At 40.9% G+C, this 23,476-nt stretch overlaps 1 protein-coding gene and 1 long non-coding RNA gene across 4 annotated transcripts; one reads left to right on the top strand and one right to left on the bottom strand.

Annotated features, from left to right (window-relative positions):
* Nucleotides 1–1,180: 1,180 nt before the first annotated feature.
* LOC128905543 (uncharacterized) lies at nucleotides 1,181–23,439 on the bottom strand. Of its 3 annotated transcripts, XR_008464899.1 has the most exons (4): nucleotides 23,283–23,413; nucleotides 21,087–21,202; nucleotides 15,779–15,895; nucleotides 1,181–1,348 (listed from the first exon to the last, which is right to left on the bottom strand). It is a non-coding gene; the product is annotated as an uncharacterized LOC128905543 (long non-coding RNA). The 3 variants fall into 3 exon arrangements; XR_008464897.1 differs by lacking the exon at nucleotides 21,087–21,202 and having other exon boundaries at nucleotides 23,350–23,439; XR_008464898.1 differs by lacking the exon at nucleotides 21,087–21,202.
* Nucleotides 2,987–20,584, top strand: GPNMB (glycoprotein nmb). Its single transcript, XM_054191769.1, has 11 exons — nucleotides 2,987–3,129; nucleotides 8,088–8,237; nucleotides 8,940–9,083; nucleotides 10,390–10,569; nucleotides 11,670–11,828; nucleotides 12,287–12,595; nucleotides 13,792–13,914; nucleotides 14,634–14,736; nucleotides 15,629–15,834; nucleotides 18,216–18,303; nucleotides 19,132–20,584. Exons 1-11 carry the CDS (start codon nucleotides 3,060–3,062, stop codon nucleotides 19,283–19,285), a joined length of 1,686 nt encoding a protein of 561 aa, XP_054047744.1. The 5' UTR covers nucleotides 2,987–3,059; the 3' UTR covers nucleotides 19,286–20,584.
* Nucleotides 23,440–23,476: the final 37 nt, after the last annotated feature.

The following is a 23,476-nucleotide window of genomic DNA, read 5'->3' as shown; positions in this document are numbered from 1 at the left end:
TAAGCAGAGTTCCCTCGAGAGACCACTGGTAGTGTCAGACAGCATTTATTTAAAAGTACCTGGTTGCCAAAACAAGTTCGTCTCATTTTCCTTTGCTGGCTTGGCCAAAAGTCAAGTTCCTTCTTCAAATCCCTTCTCTTTTTTCTTTTTTGGTTTTTTTTTTTTTTTTTTTAAAGTTCCTGTGATTAACAATTCCTGTACTCGTGTTGCGGTGATGTCGGTGTGATAGTGGTGTGAGCGTGCCAGCTCTGTTGCAGTCCAGACATGCAGGTACACATGATGTACACACACCCTGTCATCTGACAGGCCTTCAGGTAGCAGAGATGTATATCTCCTCAATGAGTTTTAATAACTGAGGCACTAAAGCTGTGAAGTACCAAGCACTTCCTACCCACCCACTTCTTTGTCAGATTAAGCCCTAAATCTCTCTGAACGTGTGTTTCTTTGCTGGGAGAATATTTAGGATATATTTTAAATCTTTTATCTTCTACAGCTGCACAATTTAGTTCAGTTGTTTTAACTGTGAAGCTGTCTCTCAGAGCCTGAGAATAATAATGTAAAAAACTATAAAGTTAATTTAAAATCCGGTGGTGATCAACCAGTTTCAGGCAACTCTTCAGTGTTGCAGATGGACTCATTTTCACACATACTCAGCTACGGCTGGGACACTTGGATAAGTCAGCTCAGTTTTCAGATGGTCCCTTTAGCCTTCCCTTCTCGTACTTTTCCTTGGCTTTTTTATTCTTCTCTTCACTCCTTTTACATCTCTGTTCCTCCTAGCTCTTTCTTCCCTTCTTATATGGCTTTCTCCTCTTCTCTTTTCTTGCTAACACTGTTGACTGCAGCCATAGCACAAACGGATCCAAACATTTTCTGTGTCAGCCCTCCAGGAATGCGTAGTCTAAGGCCCAAGAGCCAAGGAGGGAGAACGCAAAGGACTAGAGCGTGGCAGTACGGCCACCTTTTAGTCATTAGCCCAGCCCTGGTGGGTTTGGATTGCTCTAACCACAGGCCTGATCCTCAGTGCTCCTGAAGTCTATTTACAACGTGTTTAATAATCTCCACCAGCTGGCCCTTATTGAGAGTGTCACTCAACATTTATGTAACAATCTCATGTATCAAATAACATGGCAAAAAACTCTGTCCTAACCAACTTTATTGTTTTTAGGCTGATAAATTTTTGGTTTTAATTAACAGGCATTTGTTGTCAGCTTTTCCTCTGGAGGTTCTCAAAACCCTGTTGGGAATGAGCATTGAAACCTCCTTTCTCCACAGCAGACTTTGGATCAGGATCCCAGTGCTGAAACACAGTGTTTGAAGGTCACTTTTCACTTCTAGGATCGACAACCTGGAAACAAAGGAGTGCAATTAAAGTTAATGTCCCACATGGTTTAAAAAATAATTGTGAATGGCTTCAAAACATGACATTTCAACTGGGAGTAGCTGATATAACAACAAAAAAGCGACAATCACATGAGGACGCTGGAGTCATATGATTTTTTTGCATAGTCAGTCCCAGCTTTGACTTTGATTTATGCTCCCTCTCCTTTCTGCGAGATAATGAGGGCTTAGTTTAAACAAGCCTGGTATCCCTAAGGCTATTGCCTTCACCCTTTTCCGTGGCTGGCAGAAGGAGGGAGGGTTGGCTCCAGCCAGGAGGGTGCTGAAGCACAGGGTCTACATATGCAAGATGCACAGGGCTGGACATCAGAGCCTGTGTTACTGAGAGAAATGCTGGCTGGGGCACTCCAGGTAGTGACGGTAACTTAGACAGCTAATAGAAAATGCTAGAAAAATGGAAGAAATGAAGAACAAATAAAAAAATAATAAATAGTTACAGTTCTAAAATCTCTTTTCATTGGGCAATCTCTTCATTCTGTTGACAGTGCCTTGGACTTACAGGCTTCCACCTGCCCTGCCCAAAATAAAAATGGTTTAGTGTTGCCCAACTTGCTGGTTTCTGGCTAGCCAGTGCCTTACTTGCCAGTGCTATACTTTGGGATCACTGAAACCACTATTGAACTCCTGTCTTGAGGACGACACTTGCTTCTATGCCACGTCGCTTCACCCAAGCTTGTTCTTTGCTGCAAACAAAAGCAAGAAACTTTACGAGGCTGCCAGGGCTGCAACGCGCTTCAGTTGCTGCACTGCCTGCAGAAGAACACCTGGGCAGATGAGGCATGTTGAACTTGAATTTGAGCCACAAAGTGCAGTGTTTGCCAATCTGCCCGTATTACTCTACTCCTCTTGAGCCATTGGTTGTACCTCATTATTAGGTTGGGGAGCAAAGTCTATTTTTCCTTTATCTCTACACACCATGAAGCATATACAATGAAGTATTGTCTGTGTGTAGGTCACGGCAACTTGTGAGCTAGATATTGACTGGCCATCACTACATATGGTTTGTGATCACACCTCTGACCATGGCCACATTGTATTGTGCAACCGTGGTCAGATGGTGCACTCGTGCTCACTAAATGTTTAAATAACATGTTCCTTAACAATCAACTCTGATCAGGAGCCAAGTCCAGGGATGTGTTAGAATTGGCCAGTCTCCATTTAGTTTACAGTTGTTGCCCAGTGTGTTGGGAGAGATAGATGGTTAAGTAGTGATGGGTCCATCAAATGCAGTGAGCCGTTGCAGTAACACTTGCAAATCAGGCTGGGGCAAGAGTTAATTTGGATTTCTGGGAATAAACGTTCCTAATTTAAAAACAAATTAAGTGCAAAAATTGATCATAGTGCAAAACTAGTACAAAAATGCCTGCGAGGTAAATGGTGTGGCTCTAAACAGGTCTCTCAGAAATCCCAGGGAATGCTGAAAGCAAAGGGAGTGAGTCATAAGCACATGAGCTGAAAGAAGCTGAAGACAAAATCATGCATCTCTGCTTAATTCCATCACATGATGAGTCCCGGGGCCCTTCATTTAATCGGAGAGCAGAGCAGCGGAGAAACTTCATTCTCACTTCTCAGTGGGGACCGGAGGAGTTACCGTGTGCGGGCACTGGGCACTCTCTGCTCCTCTGCGCACGCTGAGCCAACACAGGGTCTCCAGCACCATGAGTGGAGTTCGTCACCACGTCGGATTTCTCCTCCTGGCCCAAGCGGTGCTTTGTGCCGCCGCCACACGTGAGTGCTTCCTTCACCCCCTCCTCTCTCCCTGCCTCCGTGAGTTCGACAACCCGAGCCAGTGCGGTAAAGATGGCTGCTCACTGCACATGCAGCTGTTGATGGAGCTGTGCTTGGGAACCTGTAGGTGACAGCTTGCTCCACCTCAGGGTTGCCTGGCTCTGGGTAGAAATGTCACCTGAGCTGGAGGAACATGCCGAGAGCTGTTCAGGTACCTATTTCCTGCGCTCCACAAATACACAGAGCTGACTGGAGCTAAGCCTTGGCCTGTTTCAACAAATTTCTAACAGTATTTCCACATCCCTAGCATGGCTAAAAAGGCAGACGCAGAATGGATTTGTCCCAGTTTGCTCAGCTCAGCTGTGGCTGGGAGAGGCCAGGTCAGTGCTCCCCACCAGGACACCCAGACCTGTGGATCCCCAACCTCAGGGACCCCAGTCAAGGAATTAGATCCTCAAGCCATGGTGGGCAGGCATTGGGCTGGCATTCTGCGTCTTTCCAGGTTCCCAGCTTGACTCAAATCTTAGGCTGACTCCCTGAGCTCAGGGCTGGGAACCCAGAAATGGGATTTTAGGCTCAAATTCCAGAATCTACAGTAAGGAAATGGAAGACCTTAAAAGCTGAGGTCCAGCTGAGCATCCATTTAGCCTTCTACCTGTCTCCAAAGGGAAACAGTAATGGATGTATAACTGGGCAAGTGTATACTGGTATTTACTGAGGACACCTTCCCAGCTTCTGATGATTTATAGCACCAGAACTGCCTCTGTCAAATGCAGAATCATTGTATTGAACAGTTTTTACTGAACTTTTCTTCCATCTGTTCATGCACTTGGGTTTTGATTTACAACCCGTGTAAATTTTTGGCACACACAACATCCTGCCAGCAAGAAATTTCACACCTTAACTGTGCCTTACATGAAGAAATATCTTTTATGCACTTAGAACCTGTAACCTACTGGTTTAATTTGATTCTCCTTAACTTTTGTACTTTCAGAAATAGTGACAAATTGCTTCTTCCTCCATGCTGTTAGTGATTCTGTTTTTATATTCTCTTCTGCCACCTCTTCTCCAGGCTCAAGACCGAGTCTATTTAGCTGTTCCTCATATGGAAAAAATTCAACCCCTTTGTAGCATCCTTGCCACCTTTCTCTGTATTTTTTCAGTTCTCTTATACCCTGCTTGAGCTGCAAAGAACAGAGCAGCATAGAGTATTCAAGACATGAACGCACATGGAATTATACAATGCTGTAATGACATTTTCATCTTTGTTCTCTATCTAGCCTTTTCCTAGTTTTTCAGCTACCAATGCGCACTGCAATCAAAACTGTAGAGCTATGAGACCTCATTTCTAAGTGGCGATAGCTAGTTTAGAGCCCCTCTTTCTGTAAGTAAAGTTACATTTAACTATGTTGAATTTCATATAGTTTTATTCTTGAGTCATTGAGTGTCATACAGTCCTCCCCCCTACTACTTTAAGACACTGTCTTCAGCAGATTAAAGGACTTTACTGTTTATCTGTTTTCCAGATTATGAACATTTTAAATTATTTCAACAATTGAAAAAACTGGCCACTTATTCATAACTTTTGGTTCATATATCCTAAACAATCATTTCTTCATATGAAATCCTTCATTCTTATCCCACGGTAACTTAGTTCCTTTATATGCCTTTAGCGAGGGACCTCTTCAAATGCTGGCTGGAACTCAAGCAGACTATAGCAAGCAGGTCAGCCTTGTTCCCATGCTCTCTGGCTCCCTCAGCGAAACTCGAATGTATTTGTGAGGAATGCACTCCTTTTACGGCATATCATATGAATCCACTGTATCTGCTAATTCTGTTCTTCCCTGCCGTTTCTACCAGCTTCTCCAATTTGAGCCTCAAACCTTTTGTAATCCTTTAAATCTTCCCTGGAAGTGTTTTTAAAAACTGTCATCACATTTGCCAGCTTTTGTTTCTTGGCCACTGAAGCAAGATGTTACATGCTATGGTTAATAGCTCATTTATTTCACTCTCGAATAATTTCCATACTTTTTGAGCCATCCTATCTAGACAACTTCTTCATTTTGTTGATTTGTCCTATAATATTTTTTCTGTGCCAATACTTCATTTTGAGAGAGATTCTCCATTGTTGTAAAGAAAAATTCTAGCACTGAAACCTATTATGCTCCTCCTTTGTGAATGAAAATGTAAACTAATGTATCTGACTTTTGCGCTATACCTTTTTCTTCCCTGAATGCTTCTTTTCTATCTACATCATCTTTTGGCCCTACAGACTTTTTGGTAAGCTTTACACTACTTTTGTATCTGAAAAAAAAGAGATTAATTAAACTTTTTATGTTTTTGCAAGTTGTTCTTCAAATTGTTTTTTTGTCCTGCTTTATTATGTTTCCATATGTAACTTTAGAAAGCTCACATTATTTTCTGTTGTCTTAGCTTAGCAGTAACATCAGCCTTTTTTCTTCTAATACGCTTTCATCCTCTTTAGCTGAGTGATCTTTTTATTGCTGTTGTTCTAACATTGGCTTTCGTTCTATCTTTCATGGCTAACACACTCTCACAGGACATGCTGAACTTCTTGTCTTTGCTACATTTTTCACCAAAATGAAAACCAGAATGAGAAAGAAGAAAGTCAATCAGAGTATAAGATCTTTTCTCCTATGATCACCTCACCAAAACTATTACAGTAATCATTTCTTTGGAGTGTAATGTTACTCTATTTTGAACAGAATTGCTCTAATTTTGGTTATGACCAACATCTGTTCTTGAGTGTTCTTCATTGTTAAAGAAGAAATACATTAAAGCTTTTTGTTCCTTTAAATTCAACAACTGAAAATCTTCAGTTCCATGTGTTAGAGAAACTAGTGCTGAAGTCTTTGCTCCTCTGAAAAAATGCCTTTGTCTTGTCTTGAAGCTTGTGAAATGTTTTATATTTGATTGAACTAAACAAAGCACATCAGGGAGGCACAGAAATGCCTAAGGAGCTTGTGATTTAGAAGCAGTGACCACAGTTTTTACCAAAGCTGGACAAGAAAATGACTTCTGGATTCAAGGACTGTTATTGAAAATTCAAAATTAAAAGCATTTATAAAATTAAAGTGTTCTAGCTCCTTTTGATGAATTAAGCATTTTGGGGAAAAAAAATTGAAATGTTTTGATCTGACAAAATCAGAACATTTTTATTCATGACATAATTTTTAGATAAAATCAAAGTGAATGGGAAAAAGAAATCCGGAAAAATCCCCACGTACTTTCAAATAGGATGACACATTAATTTCTTGACATAAAACGTAATTGACCTTGATAAGCCTTTGTGAAATACTTTTATAGTTGCTAATCTGTCTTTTTCTGAGAAAAGTTTCTGAAGGACAACATTACACAACTCTTCTTCTGACCAAGACTGAAAACAATACAGCATGTGATACAGGCCATTAAGTAAATACCAGTCATGATGTTTTGCTTTACTCACATCAAAATATATTAAATCTGCAGGAAAGACTTGATTCAAGCGATTTAAGTGAGACTGTGGGGAGTTCCTGTAGGGCAAAAGACCGTGGGAGAATATGCCTCTGAGTTCAAAATCTGTTCTTTTCCTCAAACCTTTCAATTCTCAAGACTCAAGAGACTGGGGAGAGAGCTACCAGCATCAGTTCAGAGAGATGGGACTGGCCAAGGGATGTCCCTCCTGCCCAGCAGCAATCTCACTTGGCAATAAAACACAAAGAGAAAGCAGCTCCTGCCTCTTCTTCAGTGCTGTTTCTCTGGTTCTCCCTTGCAGTAAAATTAGGAGTCACATGCCCATAAAGATCGTGCTTAGACTGGCTACACCTGCTCTGTGCCTTGTCAAAAACTCAGGAATTCCAACACAGTCAGTTACGTTACAGCACACAGGACCATTCCTGCCCTTCTTAAAGGTCTCTGCATTTTCCTTAAAAACATCCAGCTCTTTGTTGGACTTCAGTATAAATCTCAGAAGCATTCAGCATCAGCTACCTCTAAAATAAAGCCATGAAAAGCAGAAGAAATCCTAACTCCCTTGATGTTGTGACACGCCCAGCAGATACTTGATTAACATGACAGAGTTGTTTAAAGCCCCCAGGCTTTAATGGAATTCTGCCCGTGAGCCTGCTTATGAACGTATTTTTATGGCATCCTACAGTGGTTCACAAGCTCCTACAGGTTACTTGGATATTTATTTTGCTTTTCATTATGTGTACTTTGTTACAGAAAGAGGCATCCTAGAAGGCCTGGGAAAAGTTTGAGCCCATTATTTGTAGTATTATGAGAAGAAAGAGGTTATTAAAATTATTTACTATCTATCTGAGCCATTTTAAAGTAATGGGCATGAAGCTAATTTGTTTTTGTTGTTATATTATGAACACATTGTATTTACTATTCAGCTCTAAATTTCCTTTTCTGGAAATACCAGCTTCTGTTAGAATTGGTTCCACCCCTTCCACCCAAACCACGAGCCAACTCACCAAAGCTTCACTGGGTCAAAATTAATTCCTGGCATAACTCCCACTAGAGTACGACTCAGACACAGAGTGAATTTATCCTGATAGCCTTTCTACTCATAGATTTATTACCAGGCAAGCACAAAGCAGTCAGCAATCACGCAGCCTCTGTGTGACTAGCCTGTTTGTTGCAGGGTTCTATCCATTCACACAAACAATTACTCTGATATGGTCAAAGTGTTGTAAAACGTATTATTCTTTCCCTGAAAAGCTTGCAATAGTGCAAGTAGAGAAATGTCAGTCTGTCAGAATTGTCTTTATGCTGGTTATAGTTGATGTGTTTATAGCTGCGATGATAAAATTCCATAACTTTCTACTGGCGAAGAGTTTTCTAATCAGTACCAGAATACAGTCGTATTAAGAAGGCTGTTCAGCAGAAGAGCATTGTCTTTATAGGGTAGCAGGGAAAATGCAATTACGTTGCATGTTTGTTTTTCTCTCAAGGATTTCAAGATGTGCTGCGCCATGGAAGAACTTCTCCTGTCACATCCTACAAGAAGCTACAAGGCTGGACTAGTGATCAAAATAAATGGAATGAAAAGCTTTATCCTTTCTGGGAAGAAGGCGATCCCAGATGGAAGGACTGCTGGAAAGGTAATCACACATATGTAATTCATAGACACTGAGAAAATTGGCCAAAAAATCCACCTTATTGAAGACTGCAGGTGCTATAGTACTTTTTCATAGGTTCAATATCCACCACTGATGGAAGGAATAGCAAATTAGGGATGATTGGCCTTGATACCATTCCCAGTACGTTGTCTGAGGGAGCACAACAGTGAGTTGTTACAGTAAACGCTTTCCCATAACTCATAATCTCAGACATTAATACATGATGGCCAGGGCTCTAGGACAATCCATTATTTGAAACATGCCCTAGAGGACCGGGAGCTTCAGCTACTACCTCCACAGGGCTTTGTGGGCTTCAGTTTAACAACTTTGGTGAAGACACTTTATTATCACCTGGTCTGAGATGAGGCCTAAAGGCTGTATCCCTGGGGAGAAACAAAAATACACTCTTTCGGAATGTATTGACCCCCGGGTGTAAAAAACCATATTCTTAGCTCTAACAAGGAAATGAATGACAGACCAGTAGTGATGTGGGGGGATATGATGAGTCCCTCTGATTGTTCTAAGCTGGAGTTTTGATAAGAGTCCAAGTGATGCTGAAGCACAAAACTCCTCGGAAACAGAGGAATCAATAAAGCATTTCTAATGTAAATAGTGCACAGTTGAAGGCAGCTGCTGCTCTGATGCATCCTTTACTGAAGTAAAGACCAATTTTCTTTTCTACAGGCGGAAGGGTGACAGCCAAATTGGACACGGATAGCCCAGCACTGGTAGGATCCAACGTGACCTTTGTTGTGACTCTCCAGTTTCCCAAGTGCCAGAAAGAAGATAGCAATGGCAACATAATATATGAGAGAAATTGTACGCAGGGTAGGTAACGGCAGTCTCCCTGCGCTATACACACACCTGACTATGGTGCTGGCGTGAACGTGTCTTGAAGCTTTGAAAACATCAGAGGCACATCCTATGGACAGCAGCCGTGATGCTTTTAACAGATAACTACACTCATGTGTAACCTGTGCCACACCAGTTTCTTTCCTCAGAAGATCATGGTGGTATTTTTACTGTTTTGCACCTGCTATATGTAATGACCAGGTAACTTAAGATTTGCCTTCGCTGTAAAATTGCCTTCCCAAAACAGTGACGTTAATTTGGCTTCCTTACAAAACTGTTACTGCTTTTCAGCTCAGTCAGGAGGTTGCACGGGCACACTGTTTTCTCCCAAATTTATAAAGCTCCCAATTTATAAAATTATTTTTTTCAATTAGGAATTGTAGAACTCACTAACCATCATCTGCATCTGGAAAAACCCTCAGGAAGGAGTAAATCTCATATTCCCACATTTTAATAATTAAAAACAAAGAAGAAAATAATTAATTTAAAAATCAAGCAATGTTTTCATCAGAGAATCACCTTCTTCATCTTATTTACTGTTACATGGAGCAAAAAACCTATCATAATTCCAATGTTTGAAGCTGCCGGATCTAGAGTGAAACAGGCTGTTGTACATTTCTTCCCCTGAATTCATAAATGTTCAACCAATTTTTTTATTGATCAAAGTAATTTTCATTTCAAGGCATATCAGCAAATTTTTTGTCAGTCTGAGTTCTACTTTTTGACTGTCTAATGTTTTGTTAACTGCTGATACCTATTCTCTACTTAATATCTGTTGTGCTGTTTGGGGAAGGAAACTGGTTTTTTATTATTCAGAAAGGAACTGAAATTCATGTCTAAGTTATTTAAAGGTGCCATAGAAAACTATTCTGACAAAACAAAGTCACTTCCTCACAGTGCTTCCATGGCTGCTATTTCTACTTAAAATTTTAGATTCTGCTTGCCAAATGTTCAGGTAGCCCCACTAACTCCAGTGAAACAGTAGCGTCCTGTGTAGTTGACAGCAAGTTTTGGGTAAGCAATTTTAAATTGTGTCTGGCCCATGAGACAGTAAAAAATTTTTAAGCTTCTAAGTAAAACAATGCCAAGCCAGAATAATTCAGTGTTCACATTAAACAATAAAGCACAATCTTAGAAAAAACGAATGTCAGTCTAAAAATACTCCACTTAACCTGTTGTTTAAGTGCAATAACTGCTGTAACTTGGGGTGTCAGCCTCTTGTTTCCTGACTTTCTGCACATTTCTCAGTTGACCAGGAACATGTCCTTATTTCTACACTTAGATCCTCCAGCTTCCCAGGATCAGCAAGTCTATGTCTACAACTGGACCGAATGGATCGACAACTGTGGCTGGGAAAACTGTACAAGCAACCACAGCCATAATGTATTCCCAGATGGGAGACCTTTCCCACATTATCCTGGCTGGAGGAGAAGGAACTTTGTCTACGTGTTTCACACGTTTGGTTAGTACTGCAACACAGCCCTTGATTTGGCTGACGCTGCAAAGCTTATATTCACTCTGTACAATAACTCATTTGTTGAGTATGTTTCATTACAAGTCCTTTAAAAAGGATTCCACTCTCTTGAGTGGAGATCCCAAATTCACTCCCTGCTTTCCAGAGAGGCCATCAGCTGCTTGGTCTGGAAATCATGGATTACCGGGAGACTCTCTTTAAATCTCCATTCACAGTACTACCACTGAAGAAAATTAATTTCCTTTCAGTAGTACTCAAGATCCTTTTCTAGGAAAACAGATGGTCCAAGCAGGTCAGTCAGATGATTTGTTGACGCTCACTGCCACTTCAGATTCTTAAATTTAAGAGACCATAGCGCTGTATATCTTCAGGTCAGTTTAATGGTGCAGCACTTCTTGCCTCTGGGGAGGTAAAAACCGCCACTGACTGCATGGTACTGGTCTGGTCACAGATGCTGGTTTTCAGTGTTTCCATCTCCTGAGTATGTAACATTTGGGCTATTCCTGACACTGGTTACATACTAAATCTTATTATCCTAAGTTAGCTTGGCTAAATCAGTATTATCATCGGTAGCAGCATGAGTAATAATAATAATGTCCCAAATTTTATGTTGAGGTTATACTATTTACCAACCTCAATTGGCTGTTACAAAGACAAATAAGCAAATGTATACAAATGACTCTAGGTTATGAAGCAAGAAGTATTATATCTTCTTGCTACACTGAAAGCAGACAAGCACAAGATCACTTAAAATGCGTAAGAGGTATCACCATCCACTACATAATCCTAATAACTTAATGTAATGTAATTGCTTTGGCAAGGCGTAGATGCCTTGGCAAATTTTTCTTAGATTAGTGAAATCTGGGATACCTTTTTGACACCTTCAAAAAAACACAGAAATAATGGGAGTAAACACAGTGTCAAAGTATTCAGTCCTCCAAAACCACCTGCCAAATAACTGGAAGACAATTCTAAATTATTCATTTTGATTTAGACAATCCAAGATTCACAGAGATATTGCTTCTCTTAAAACAACTTGTAGCTAGGCTGAAGGGCAAAACATATTGTAAGTTCCTGTTCTGTTTCAGGTCAGTACTACCAAACAACTGGGCGATCTTCAGCAATGTTTTCAGTCAACACAGCAAATATCACTCTGGGCAAACACGTGATGGCGGTATCCATTTACAGGAGAGGGCACTCAGCGTACATTCCAATTGCAAAAGCAAGTGCCATTTATGTTGTAACAGGTGAGCATACTGGAATAAACTGGAATAAAATACTAGGGGTATTTGCTGTTTAGGTGTTAAAATAATTCAGCACAAGCTTCATCTGGCACAAAAAGACGACATTGGCCTGAGAAAGGTTTGTAATATGAATGTGGAATCTCTGGTAAATTGCCTTGAGTAGTGTCGAGTAGCTTAATTGCGACACCTCTACTTTGTAATGAAAAATTATTTACGAGAGGAAATGCAGTCTTCCACAGATGTTTGTGATTCCTCATTTGTTCCCATACTTTTCTGGGTAACTGTTTCCTACTGATATTCACTCCTCAGATCAGTAAATTGAATTAAAGTAGAAACCCATGTTAAAGACATTAATGTCTCACATTCTGACTGTTGCAGTTCAGGGACTTTGGAGCTGTTTGTTGTTTGCAGCCAGGTATGTATGCTTTATTTATTTACTTCTTTTCTTTTCCCCCCTCCAGACAAAATTCCAATATTTGTGAGTATGTTCCAAAAACATGACCGCAACATCTCAGACTCCATTTTCATCAAAGACTCACCAATCACATTTGATGTGAAGATCCACGATCCCAGCCACTATCTTAATAATTCCGCCATCTCCTACAAGTGGAACTTCGGAGATGGAAGTGGCTTATTTGTAGCCAGCAGCCCCACTACATCTCACACCTATACTCTGCAAGGAAACTTCACTCTGAATTTAACTGTCCAAGCCATTATACCTGTCCCTTGCAGGCCAGTAACACCCACTGCACCACTGCCCACCTCAGCAGGTAAGAGTTTATCGAACAGCAGTGAAGTTAAGAGCTGCGTCAAAACTCTAAATTCTGATATTTTAAGTTCGTATCTTTAGAAATTTTACTGTCATCAGTGAAAGAGCTGCAAGACTCTGCAAACCCTCTATAAATTGGTTTACAGACAAAATCAATAAGAATAAATTCTTCTGTGGTTCTATGGTAGGCATCACTTACACATTAACACATTACACATCCAGGTCTGCCACCACAGTGACAGCATACAGATGTCTTCAGGTGAACATGCAGTACATACAAATGTGTTTTTATACCATCTACCATGCCAGGTCAAGTGGTTTTAGCCTTGCCTACTCACAGTCATCTTCTGAGGTAAGATGTAAAATTTAAGTGAGAAAGAGGTATTTCATAACACTTTTATAGCCAGTTCTTTTCTGGTTTGCATTAACTTCCACCCAAAATTAAATAAGATTGGATTGAACTAGAAAAAACTTACTCATGTTCCAAAATATGGGATTTCCACATGGCATTAACCCAGAATGGCTTTTCCACTTTAAATTTATGCACTATCATATTTCAGAATAACTTTCATTACGTTCAGCATTGGTTTATCATCTCAGAGGGTTTTAAGGATTGCAAAAGGCCTGCAGTTTCAGCCCAGGTAGTTATAATACTGCTAATATTAAATTGTAAATGTGGTTATATTTTTCAAATTTCAGAATTTTAATATGTGCTTTTACCAAAATATCGAGTGAGAATGAAAAATGAAAGGAAAGATATAATTTTCACCACTTCCCCTCTTCATTTTTCCACTAGCTGTAATGTAGAGCAATGGGAAAACGTCTACTTTTAAAGAGAGCATTTTAAACCTTTTATTTGCCTTTGGATTTCTATAATTGATTTGGGAATTTTAAATAAGTGTTTAATTACATCAAACCTTGCAGTCTCACTTTTATTTCACAGAGATGGGTGACTAGTGAGGTGGCTTTTAGAGTGAGGCTACCCAGGCCATTCCAGGGTTCTACAGCTGGGCACGTGTGTTTTCTTTAAGGCTTATTACCATGATCCCAGACAGAGACATACATGACTGCACAGCTGCAAACCAAAGTCACTAACGACCTACGTAATGAATGCAGTTGAAACACATAGCCATGTTCAGAATACCTCTAAGCAGAACTTGTTCTAAAGCTGTGTATCTATTCTTTCTCCCTCAACAGTAACGACTGGAGCATCTTCTATTTCAGATTCTTCTATCACTCTCCAGTCAATGGAAGATAATCCTGATGGAGGTTGCCATATTTACAGAAATGGGTACTATAGAAATGGTATCTCTGTTGTAGGTAAGAACGTGGGTCAACACCTGAAGAGAGGAATGGGCCTAGCAACATACAACAATGTATGGTAGAGATAACATTTATTTAGGCTCCCTTTTATCAAATACATGAGACTCACAATAAGATCCTTCTCTTGGACTTAGCTGATGTTTTTAAAGATTAACATATAGACAACCAACAAACTTTGGTTTCTTTATGTGCTCTGTCAGGACCTACTGGCAGAGGTTATGGCCCGTTGTTTCAGACACCTGAGACTGGGCCTTGGTCTGGATGCTGATGGCTGCCCCCATGCTACATGTGGTGTTTCCAGGCACTTGAGCTGGAAAATGGCTGGTGGGAATGTGCGCCATATCACTACTTTCTATATCATCAGCTTCTGAACCTGCCAAACCTGAAGCATATGGCCTGGGGGGGTGGGTCACATAAGGCTGAATTGACCTTGGCATGCACAGAAGTGATGGGTAGTGGGACAGGGAAGTGATTTAGTGAAATAAGTAAATAAATAATAATAATGGAAAAATAAAACAGAGCAGAAAGGAGCAGCCTCACAAGGAAAGCACCGGAAAATTTCTCAGCTTTCAAACCCTTCAAGAGGGCTGCTAAGGGAAGGAGGAGGTTATGGAAAACAAGACCTGAACTGAGCATCAGCCAAACACTTGAGGATCTGTACACAGACTTCAGACCTTGTCATGTGTCCTACCGCTGACATCTGTTTCCTCTCCCAGAGGGAATCCTTGAGGTAAATATTATTCAGATGACAAGCATCCAGATGACAGAAAGTCAAGCTGAAAACGCACTGGTTGACTTTGTTGTTACCTGCCAAGGGAGGTAAGTATTTGAATTAAACTGTCAATCTTCCCTCTTTAAAAATAATTAGGTGCTGGAACGCTGACTGAACTTAGATGCAGCTGCATGAACAAAAGTTGGGAACTGCAGTGTTTCTATTTCTTGTCTGGAAATAATGATAATACAAGTCTCATTTGTAAACTATGTCAATAGAGGTTACTGCCAGGCTCTTAGGATTCAGAACAAATGTCAAGCCTCAGTAAAAATAAGAGAACTAGATAGTGGGGAGAAATAAGTCTATATTTTCCTGTCCAAGACAAGATTTCAGCACTTACTGTAAAATGGGAAGCAGTCTACTGAAATTGGAAGGCAACCCTTTCTTTTTGGCCATGGTTTTTGACACTTAGAGCAAATGGGTCTGTCCAAGCAATTTCTTGGATAGGAAAACATTGCACTAATACTCCTAGCTCCTAGAAGGAGATTAGAGTTGAGAGAACTAAGTGCAAGAATTGTCTTGGTAATGCAGCCAGAAAACAACTAACCTCTTAAGTTAGCGTTTACTTTTTCAGTGCCTGATACTACATATAAGAATCTGTGTATTAAAGCTTATTATAAGCTGATTTGAGGCAGGTAATTCTGTGATAGCCATAAAATGTTAGATGATATGTAAAACAAGCATAAAAATTTATAGATTGTATATATGCATTTTATATAAAATCCACATGTATGTATATATAAAATAGGTATGGTATAAAATAGGTATAGGTATGTATAAAATATATGTCATGTATTAATAAAACACTCTTAAATCACTGTAGTGCCACTGATTTCAGTAAGCAGGCACCAGCATAAAACTGGGCCATCAGTGCAATGTGTCTATGAACTGGGCTAACAGGACTCCACAAATGCAATGTGTTCTCTCCTCCCCTCCCAGCCTCCCCACAGATGTCTGCACAGTAGTTTCTGACCCCACGTGCCAGGTGTCCAAGAGTGTGGTATGCGACCCCATTGTTGTCACTGATGAATGCTTACTCACTGTCAGGAGAGCTTTTGAGGAAAGTGGAACATACTGCATAAACATCACCTTGGGGGACGACACAAGTCAAGCCCTTGCCAGCGCGCTGATTTCCGTAAATGGAGGTGAGGCCACATAGAGCAGATGCGGGTCGTCTGTGAATAGCTTCTTCCTGTGGACATTTCCCTGCAGGGGGGGAGAGCACAGGAATTTGTATGGGGTTTTTATTATGCCTGGAGGCCTCAGCTGAGACAGTGCCAGCTTGTGTGAGGGTCCACGCAAAGATAAAGAGATGATTCTTTCCCTATGGGTACTTTAGATGTTAGAACTTGGTTTGATTTATGTTTATGATGCAATGAGTACAGTAATTATACAAACCCTTCGGTATCACAGATTATGAACAGCTCTTAAGCCATAATGTATTTTTCCACAGAACAACTCTGTTGGTCAGAAAAGCAGGTGGGGGACATGCCAGCCAGCCTACTCCACACATGGAGACATTGGAGAAACAGAGAGGAATTCAGCTCACTTGAGACAGAATCAAAGTTTGAGCTGAGCTGGCTGCCCTGAGCCCTCTTTGTAGCCCATTGACCTTGACCAGGTTTCTATTTCTACATGAGGATAAGATGAATCAGGTTCTGGAAAGGTCTGTGTAACATTCATTGACTACTAGTTATCCAAGCAGTCTTTGACAGAACCAGGTATTAAACTCAGCCTCGGTTAGAAGTCTAAATGATCGTGCTGTCTCTCTGCTCCCACTCCATGGCCCTCCTGACCTCCCACTCAATGTCCTAGTGACTTTTCTGAACTCTGTAATTTCTAACAGCCAAGCAACTGACCCTTTGTGGTCATCTGCCACAGTATTTTTGGCTGATTTATTTAACCTAGGTATAAATTTAGCTGTACCTGAATCAGTTCATGATGACTAAGGCACAATGCCTGACGTGTAAGCACATTCTGGCTCCTGAAGATGGAAATAAGCATGCAGTAGGATTTTTCAAAACCGTATTCACAAAGGCTAACTTTAGCCCAACAAGGCTGGTCTCCATAGGTTTTCTCCAGAGGGCAAAGCTAAGTTGTACTCTGGGGCTTCCACTATAATCAAAGCAGAATTTGGATCTAAGAAAGCTTGCTGCTTTGAGTCACCTTCTGGAGGAGCCCATCTAATGTTTGCAAACATTTCTCCTGTGCCGCAATTTTCCACTCATTTCAAGAGAAGGCAAGTATTTATGAATTTCTGCAAATCTCATAATTTGGTGCCTGAGCATTTGGTGCCTAAACATCTGGCCCTAGAAATTTGGCAGGACCATGCCCGGGTTATGTTGGCATTGCACAAAACATCCACTCTTAACTTGCCTAAATTGCTGTTGAATGGAGTGCAGTTCTGTGATTTAGACCCGTTCCATCAGTATGTGTTGCTTTGCAAACTAGTCCAAGGATGTACCTTATTCATAAAATAAGGTAAATGTCTACAGTCTCAGCAAAAATATTGTGTAAACTAGGAATGAGGTCAAGCCTTCACAAACAATTCATCAACAAACTGAGAAATATGAGGCACGTGTACCAAGTAAATGGTAAAGCCTGATTTGATATCTCGATTTTCATAGACAGCAATTATAAATTAATAACTGGAAAGGTAAGCCAACATGCACTTCTAAATTACTTCATTGTGTAAACACGGTTGTCAATATGAGGACCAAGAATGTGTCTCAGTGTCAGGAAACTCAATAAAAGTACAGCCCGTGGACTGGAAAATTAAGATTTTAACACAATTTTTAAAAAACAAGTCATTGTAATGATTTGGCTTCTTCCATCAGATATGATGGAATTAGGAGTAGATGTGAGCGAAATGGTTGATGGCAAACCAGAAGGCAGAGTTCAACGACAGGCAGAGCTCGAAGTCAATTTCCCAGAACGAGCATGTTAAAAAAGCAGAGCCCTCAGCTCTTGGATAAGGCAAAGAAGCCTAAGTCCATGCTCTCAGCCACACTCCGCCACCTTAGTGTATGGGACTGCAACAAACAATAACATTTAAAAAACTTTATTTTTATCCCATCTTCCCCTGGCCATCATCCCTAAGAGAAAGGTGAAGCTGATTCTAACATTAAAGCTTATAAAGAGACTGCATCTCTTAGACTCTCAGTGTGTATGTTTCCCCGGCATGGCAATTAGCAAGAAGGAAATTAGCCTCACCTCGTGTGGTGCCAGCAAGACCCTCCGTTCCCTTCTATGCTGGAAGGGCAGCCATGTGTCTCAGGAGCACGGCTCTCATGAGAAAACTGGCAAAGCCCAACTCACACTCTGGTGGAACCGAGAACTAAACCAATTAGGATGTGAAAGCACCACCTCCTGCCAAAGTCACTGACCTCCAATGCTTAGCATATTAGAACTAGTAAGTGTACTTCAATCTGTACAGCAATCAAGTAAAAATGATGTTTTCTGTAGAAAATCTCTCTCACTGTAAAAACAAGGCTAACTTCTAACCAAACTACTTTCTGAACTCTAGGGTCATCGTCAGCAACAACAGAAGGTGTCTTTATCTTCCTTGGTTTGTTGGCAGTGTTTGCCACCGTTGGGGCTTTTGTCCTTTACAAGTAAGTTGCTAGTTTCTAGGATTAAAAACAGCTCAAGGACCTGTCAAAAATATTAGTTTAAATTAACAAAACCAACAACTTCTTAAATTTTCAGTAGTTATATTTTTGTTTCTTTTTTATTGTTTTTCACAAATATTCTGGCAAATATTCAAGAAAATAAGATTACTGGCTTAAGCCACAAAACCATTGGAAAATATGCAAATGTTAAAGACTCATAGAAAATTACATTCTGTGCCCATAAGCACAAATAGTAATACTAGAAGGCCTGGGAACTGCATGTAAGCAGTAAGCAACCTCAAACTGCAGGATGCGATTTATACGTGCAGTAAAATCTAACAAACAGAAATTTAATTTAGCTCTAAACCTCTTACAAGAAGGGTTTGCAAATGACTGACAGATCAAGAATTAATCAACATTCTTCATTAAATAATTGACAAATAAATTATTTGGGAAAAAAGGTGCTGGACACGTAGGATAGTAGTTAACAGAAGCACGTGTTACTGCGTTATTAGCTTGGATGTTTCTCATGGAACTTTAAGACTGCACCAAGACTCCTGAGTCAAGAGTATGCTCTCCCTGCACAGTCAGTGGTGAGAAAGAAACACCTCCACAGAGCCACAGTACTCCGCTAAGCAATGGAGCCCTCTCATTAACCAGACTTTAGTCACCACTACTGACCTATGGCTGTTAACCATGAGATGGGACTGAAGAGAGAAGGAAGAGAGAAAATATATTATGAATACATAATTAATTCTCTCATAGTCACATGCTGAATGTGGACCTTCATTTAAATGTCTTTCAGCAACTAACTGTGCGCATTCCTTGCAGGAGATACAAGCAATACAAGCCTATCGAGAGAAGCGCGGGACAAGCAGAGAACCAGGAGGGACTAACTGCTTACTTCAGCAATTTCAAAGCAATTTTCTTCCCTAGTAGCACTGAGAGAAATCCTCTGCTGAAAAGTAAACCAGGCATTGTTTAAACCTTTAGTCTATCCCTGACTATTAGATTACGTACAAGACTCATATCTGAACTGTACTTTGATGGGGTTTTCTTGTTGTTATAAAAAAACAGGGGGTAAGGTGAAAGTACATATAGATGGGGTGGTAACTTTTGGGGGCTTGGTGCAATTAGGAATATTAAAATAGTCCTTCGCAGAAAACAAAGAGGTAGTTTAGAGCACTTGTTGTTCTTGCTTGTGATCTAGGATATGCTCTTCTGAATAACGAACACACACCCCTCTCCCTTATCTGGGTTTTCTTGCTTCTAGGTTAACTACCTGCAAAACTAATCAGACCCACAATCTGGAGGGGAAAAAGAAAGGGTAATTAAACCAAAACAAAACAACACAACAAAAACTTGTAAATGCTTAGTCTTAAATAGACAGTCCGGTATAACCGCTTACTGTCTTAGCAGGATTCATGCCTTTGCTAGAAAGAAAGACACAGGGGGCAGGCACATGTTTTGTCTGTGGAATGAAACGTGCCGTGGTCGATTCCCAGGCATTGGCACTGAACCGCTGACCCTGTCACTCACCAAGCAAACCCCAGATTCTGGGAACCACCAGAGACACTCTTCCCTACCGGGAGTTTGGCAGCAGCCACCGTGTTTTGCAAGGTTCAATAGCACGGATGCAGCTCATTACATCCCAGTTGGCCTCCGGGCCAGAAAACAGGGCTGGACACATTCAGTTTTCTACTGGACATGGCTACCAGTGCATGAGTCTCACTATAAACCAGACCACAGACACCCAAGCAACAAGACTGATGAGACTCATCTGCTTGGCTTTCCCTGTTGAAACTTTTACTCTGAGTCCCATGTAAGATACTTAGATGCCATTGCTGATGCTCTCTTTGTCTCCTTCGTTTCTGCTGGTCTTGAAACACTGGATTGGCACCACCAGTCCCCAGAGGGCAGATAAGTGGTCCATGGACAAGGGTCAGTAGAATGAGGGTCGTAGCAGGAAGGGGTAGCGTTCGATTCCCTTCTCCCCTTCTCTTTTCATTCCTCTTTCTCCTGCGGTAAAGATACATTAATATCTGCTTGCTCTTCCATCCCTCCAACTTGGACCACTTAATCAAATGAAAACCCCAATCTAAATAAAGCACTATGCTCCAGTTTCTGCTTTTGCATGATGCAGCTTAGAAAGTGTAAACTTATGCAAGAAAACTGACCAAAAAATGCTTTAAATAGTTCATTTTCCCTATGAGCCTTTCTGTTAATATGGAAGTTTATAATCAAAGTGAAATTAATTTTGAGTTGGGGGCTTCGCAAATGACTTTACGCCAACCATTTCCAAGCACTGAATTCTTTGAAGATCTGTATTTTAATATATTTAGCTTATTTACTGTGTCTTGGAACATCTCTGATATATTTTGTTTGCGGTTCCTGATGCGATATATAAGCATAAACATATTTTCCTGGTATCTTAGCGGATCTGTCAAATGCTTATCATTCACAATCTGAATGTAGTCTTCACTACCACTTCCCCAGTGTGCATGGACAACTTCAAATGATTTGAGGGTATAAAAAAATGCAGATTTCTACATACCTGTGAGATTAGTTCTTTAGCTATGAAATTTAACAGCCTCTTTTCTTATTTTGTTTCCAGGTTGTCCAATTGGTTTAATTCTTTTGTGGTCATTTTCAGTTATATTATTAAAAGTGCCGTATTTGCCATTGTTCCATCTTCCTTATATGTAACATTCTATTATCTAACCATAACTGGGCATCTAAAACTATTCTCTGATTTAAACAGAAAACATATTTCCTGCAAAAATTACCATCTGAATGTTACGTCCTCTGTTATCAGTCAGACTGTTGACAGGAAGAACTGTAATTTGTATTTCTTGCTCTGGCTTGAGGCAGGACAGGGATTTAGGCAAAAGCTCAAGATGACCTGTAACACAGCATGAAAAAATAAGGTCTGTCATAGGTATAATGTTCAGGATCAGTAATGATGCAGGCTACCACTGACCTAGGTTATATGCAGAATGCATCTTGTTTCAGCAAAGCACTGCACGTTAGGAGCTCAGAGACATCTTAGGCTTTTGCACAGAAAACAACTTTTGGGCATATTTTAAGAAGTTTTTTTATCTGTTAATCTAGGTATACAGAATAGCTTGCACTATCTTCCTTTAAATATCGTCAGAATACTACATTTTTATAATTTGATTTTGCCTTTTCAGCTGTAACTTCCATTTCATACATCTTTACTTTTATACAATGGAATCTAACTGCTGCATTGACAAATAAACCATCTAATGATTTTAAAGAGTACATTTCTTTTGTCTCAGAGATATTGTCAGATAAGCAACTTGATGATTTGCCTAATTACTGACCAAAACAGTATCCACCTCCAGAAAAAACAACTGGATTTGCATTAGTCTTGGTTCACTTATGCACATGTGGTACTACTGTTGGTTATCTAGCAGTTTTTGCAGCCTCCCTTCAAGTGTACTCAGAGCAATGGCACCACGAACTGAGAAGCAATGAGAATTCCTTAACAACCAGACAACAGCTGAAGAACCCAATTTCAGAACAGATCAGGATACAAATGAACTTCATGTCATTCAAAGGCAAGAACAGCTGACAAACAACAGATCTGTGAATGTCAGCAAATGTTACAAGACAGGTTTCAGGTATCCCCTTTGGAGAAATAACATCAAAGAATGACATCAAACATAAATGTACAACATCTTTACAAACCCCATCTTTTCAAATATGTCGTGAAGGGAAGCAGAAACCTTAGTTGGGTAACAAGTTTGTTAAAAATGACTTTAAAAAAATGAAGTATTATTTTGAACTGCATGTTTTGTTCCTCCCCCCTTTTCTTCTTGAATGGCTATTATAGCACACAATTAAAAGACTCACCAGATGTAACATTTTTTCTTATCGAAAGTAGTACTAAGCTGAAACTAAGGCTAAAACACACCAACCCCTGAAGGAATTGTAGAGGAGTCTAACTAAACTTTGCAAGAGACATGCAGATACTGTGGCCTATTACTATAACTGACCACCTCCACCATTGTACAGCAGAGTCAAATTTCCTTTAAAAATAAAGCTTTTACCACTACATGTCTTTATAATTCACAAGATCATGCCTTTTAAGTCTTAATACCATTGTTTTACCACCATACTCAGTGAGGGAGGGGAAAACAGTCTGAACAGTTAATTCTTTTATTTTACTGTCAATGTCCATGCCAACATCTCCAAGGGAAGGGAGTGAAGGGAAACACGTTTTACTCACAGGTAAATACAAACATTTGAACTTGCCTATGTCATAGCTTCTTCACGGAACCACACAATGGTTCGGGTTGGAAGGGACCTTCAAGATCATCTAGTTCCAACCCCCTGCCCTGGGCAGGGACACCTCCCACAGGACCAGGCTGCTCAAAGCCCCATCCAGCCTGGCCTTGAACACTGTCAGGACGGGGCATCAACGGCTTCCCTGGGCAACCTGTTCCAGTGCCTCACCACCCTCACAGTAAAGAATTTCTTCCTGATATCCAATCTAAATCTACCCTCTGTCAGTTTGAGGCCGTTACCCCGTGTCCTACCATTACACTCCCAACAACATTCTCCACAGCAAAGCAAGAATAACAAGACTACCATCCTGCGCCCATTAACACTATGTGGGAATTATACAAATGTAAAATACACTTTCCCAAGAAAAATGTATTCATTTCAAACTAGCTGCAGCTTTTAGTCAAAACCATGGCATTTAAGAGGGGGCACACGGCATGAACTGGGATTAGGGGTTATACGCCAGCGCCCAGGTGTTGTGTCTGCACCTCTCGGGCTCCCCAACAAACCATCACAGCGGAGCACTGGTTGCTGCTGTCCAGGCCCCGTCCCTCACCCTTTTTACCGCCACGCGGCTCTGACACCCCTCAAAGAACACCGACGGGAAGCGCAAGACGCGGACGGGGGAGGCGAGGCCGCGCCGTTGCCCGCCCCGGGCGTTCCCATCTACACACCCAAACCCCCACACCGGACTCTCCGCGGGGCTCCCCAGGGCCGAGATACGCCATCAGCGCGGCGTACCCGGAGCCCGACCGCCGGCGCAGGTGCGGGGCCGGACCGACAGCGCCCGCCGCCTCAGCCCGCCACCGCCCCGGGACCGCCACCGCGCACGCGCCCAACGACCCTGCCCGACCGACAACAGAACGCG

Source organism: Rissa tridactyla, chromosome 2, assembly GCF_028500815.1.
Source record: "Rissa tridactyla isolate bRisTri1 chromosome 2, bRisTri1.patW.cur.20221130, whole genome shotgun sequence".
NCBI classification, from domain to species: Eukaryota; Metazoa; Chordata; class Aves; order Charadriiformes; family Laridae; genus Rissa; species Rissa tridactyla.
The sequence above is the reverse complement of the archived record's forward strand: the minus strand, read 5'-3'. Positions and strand labels throughout refer to the sequence as shown.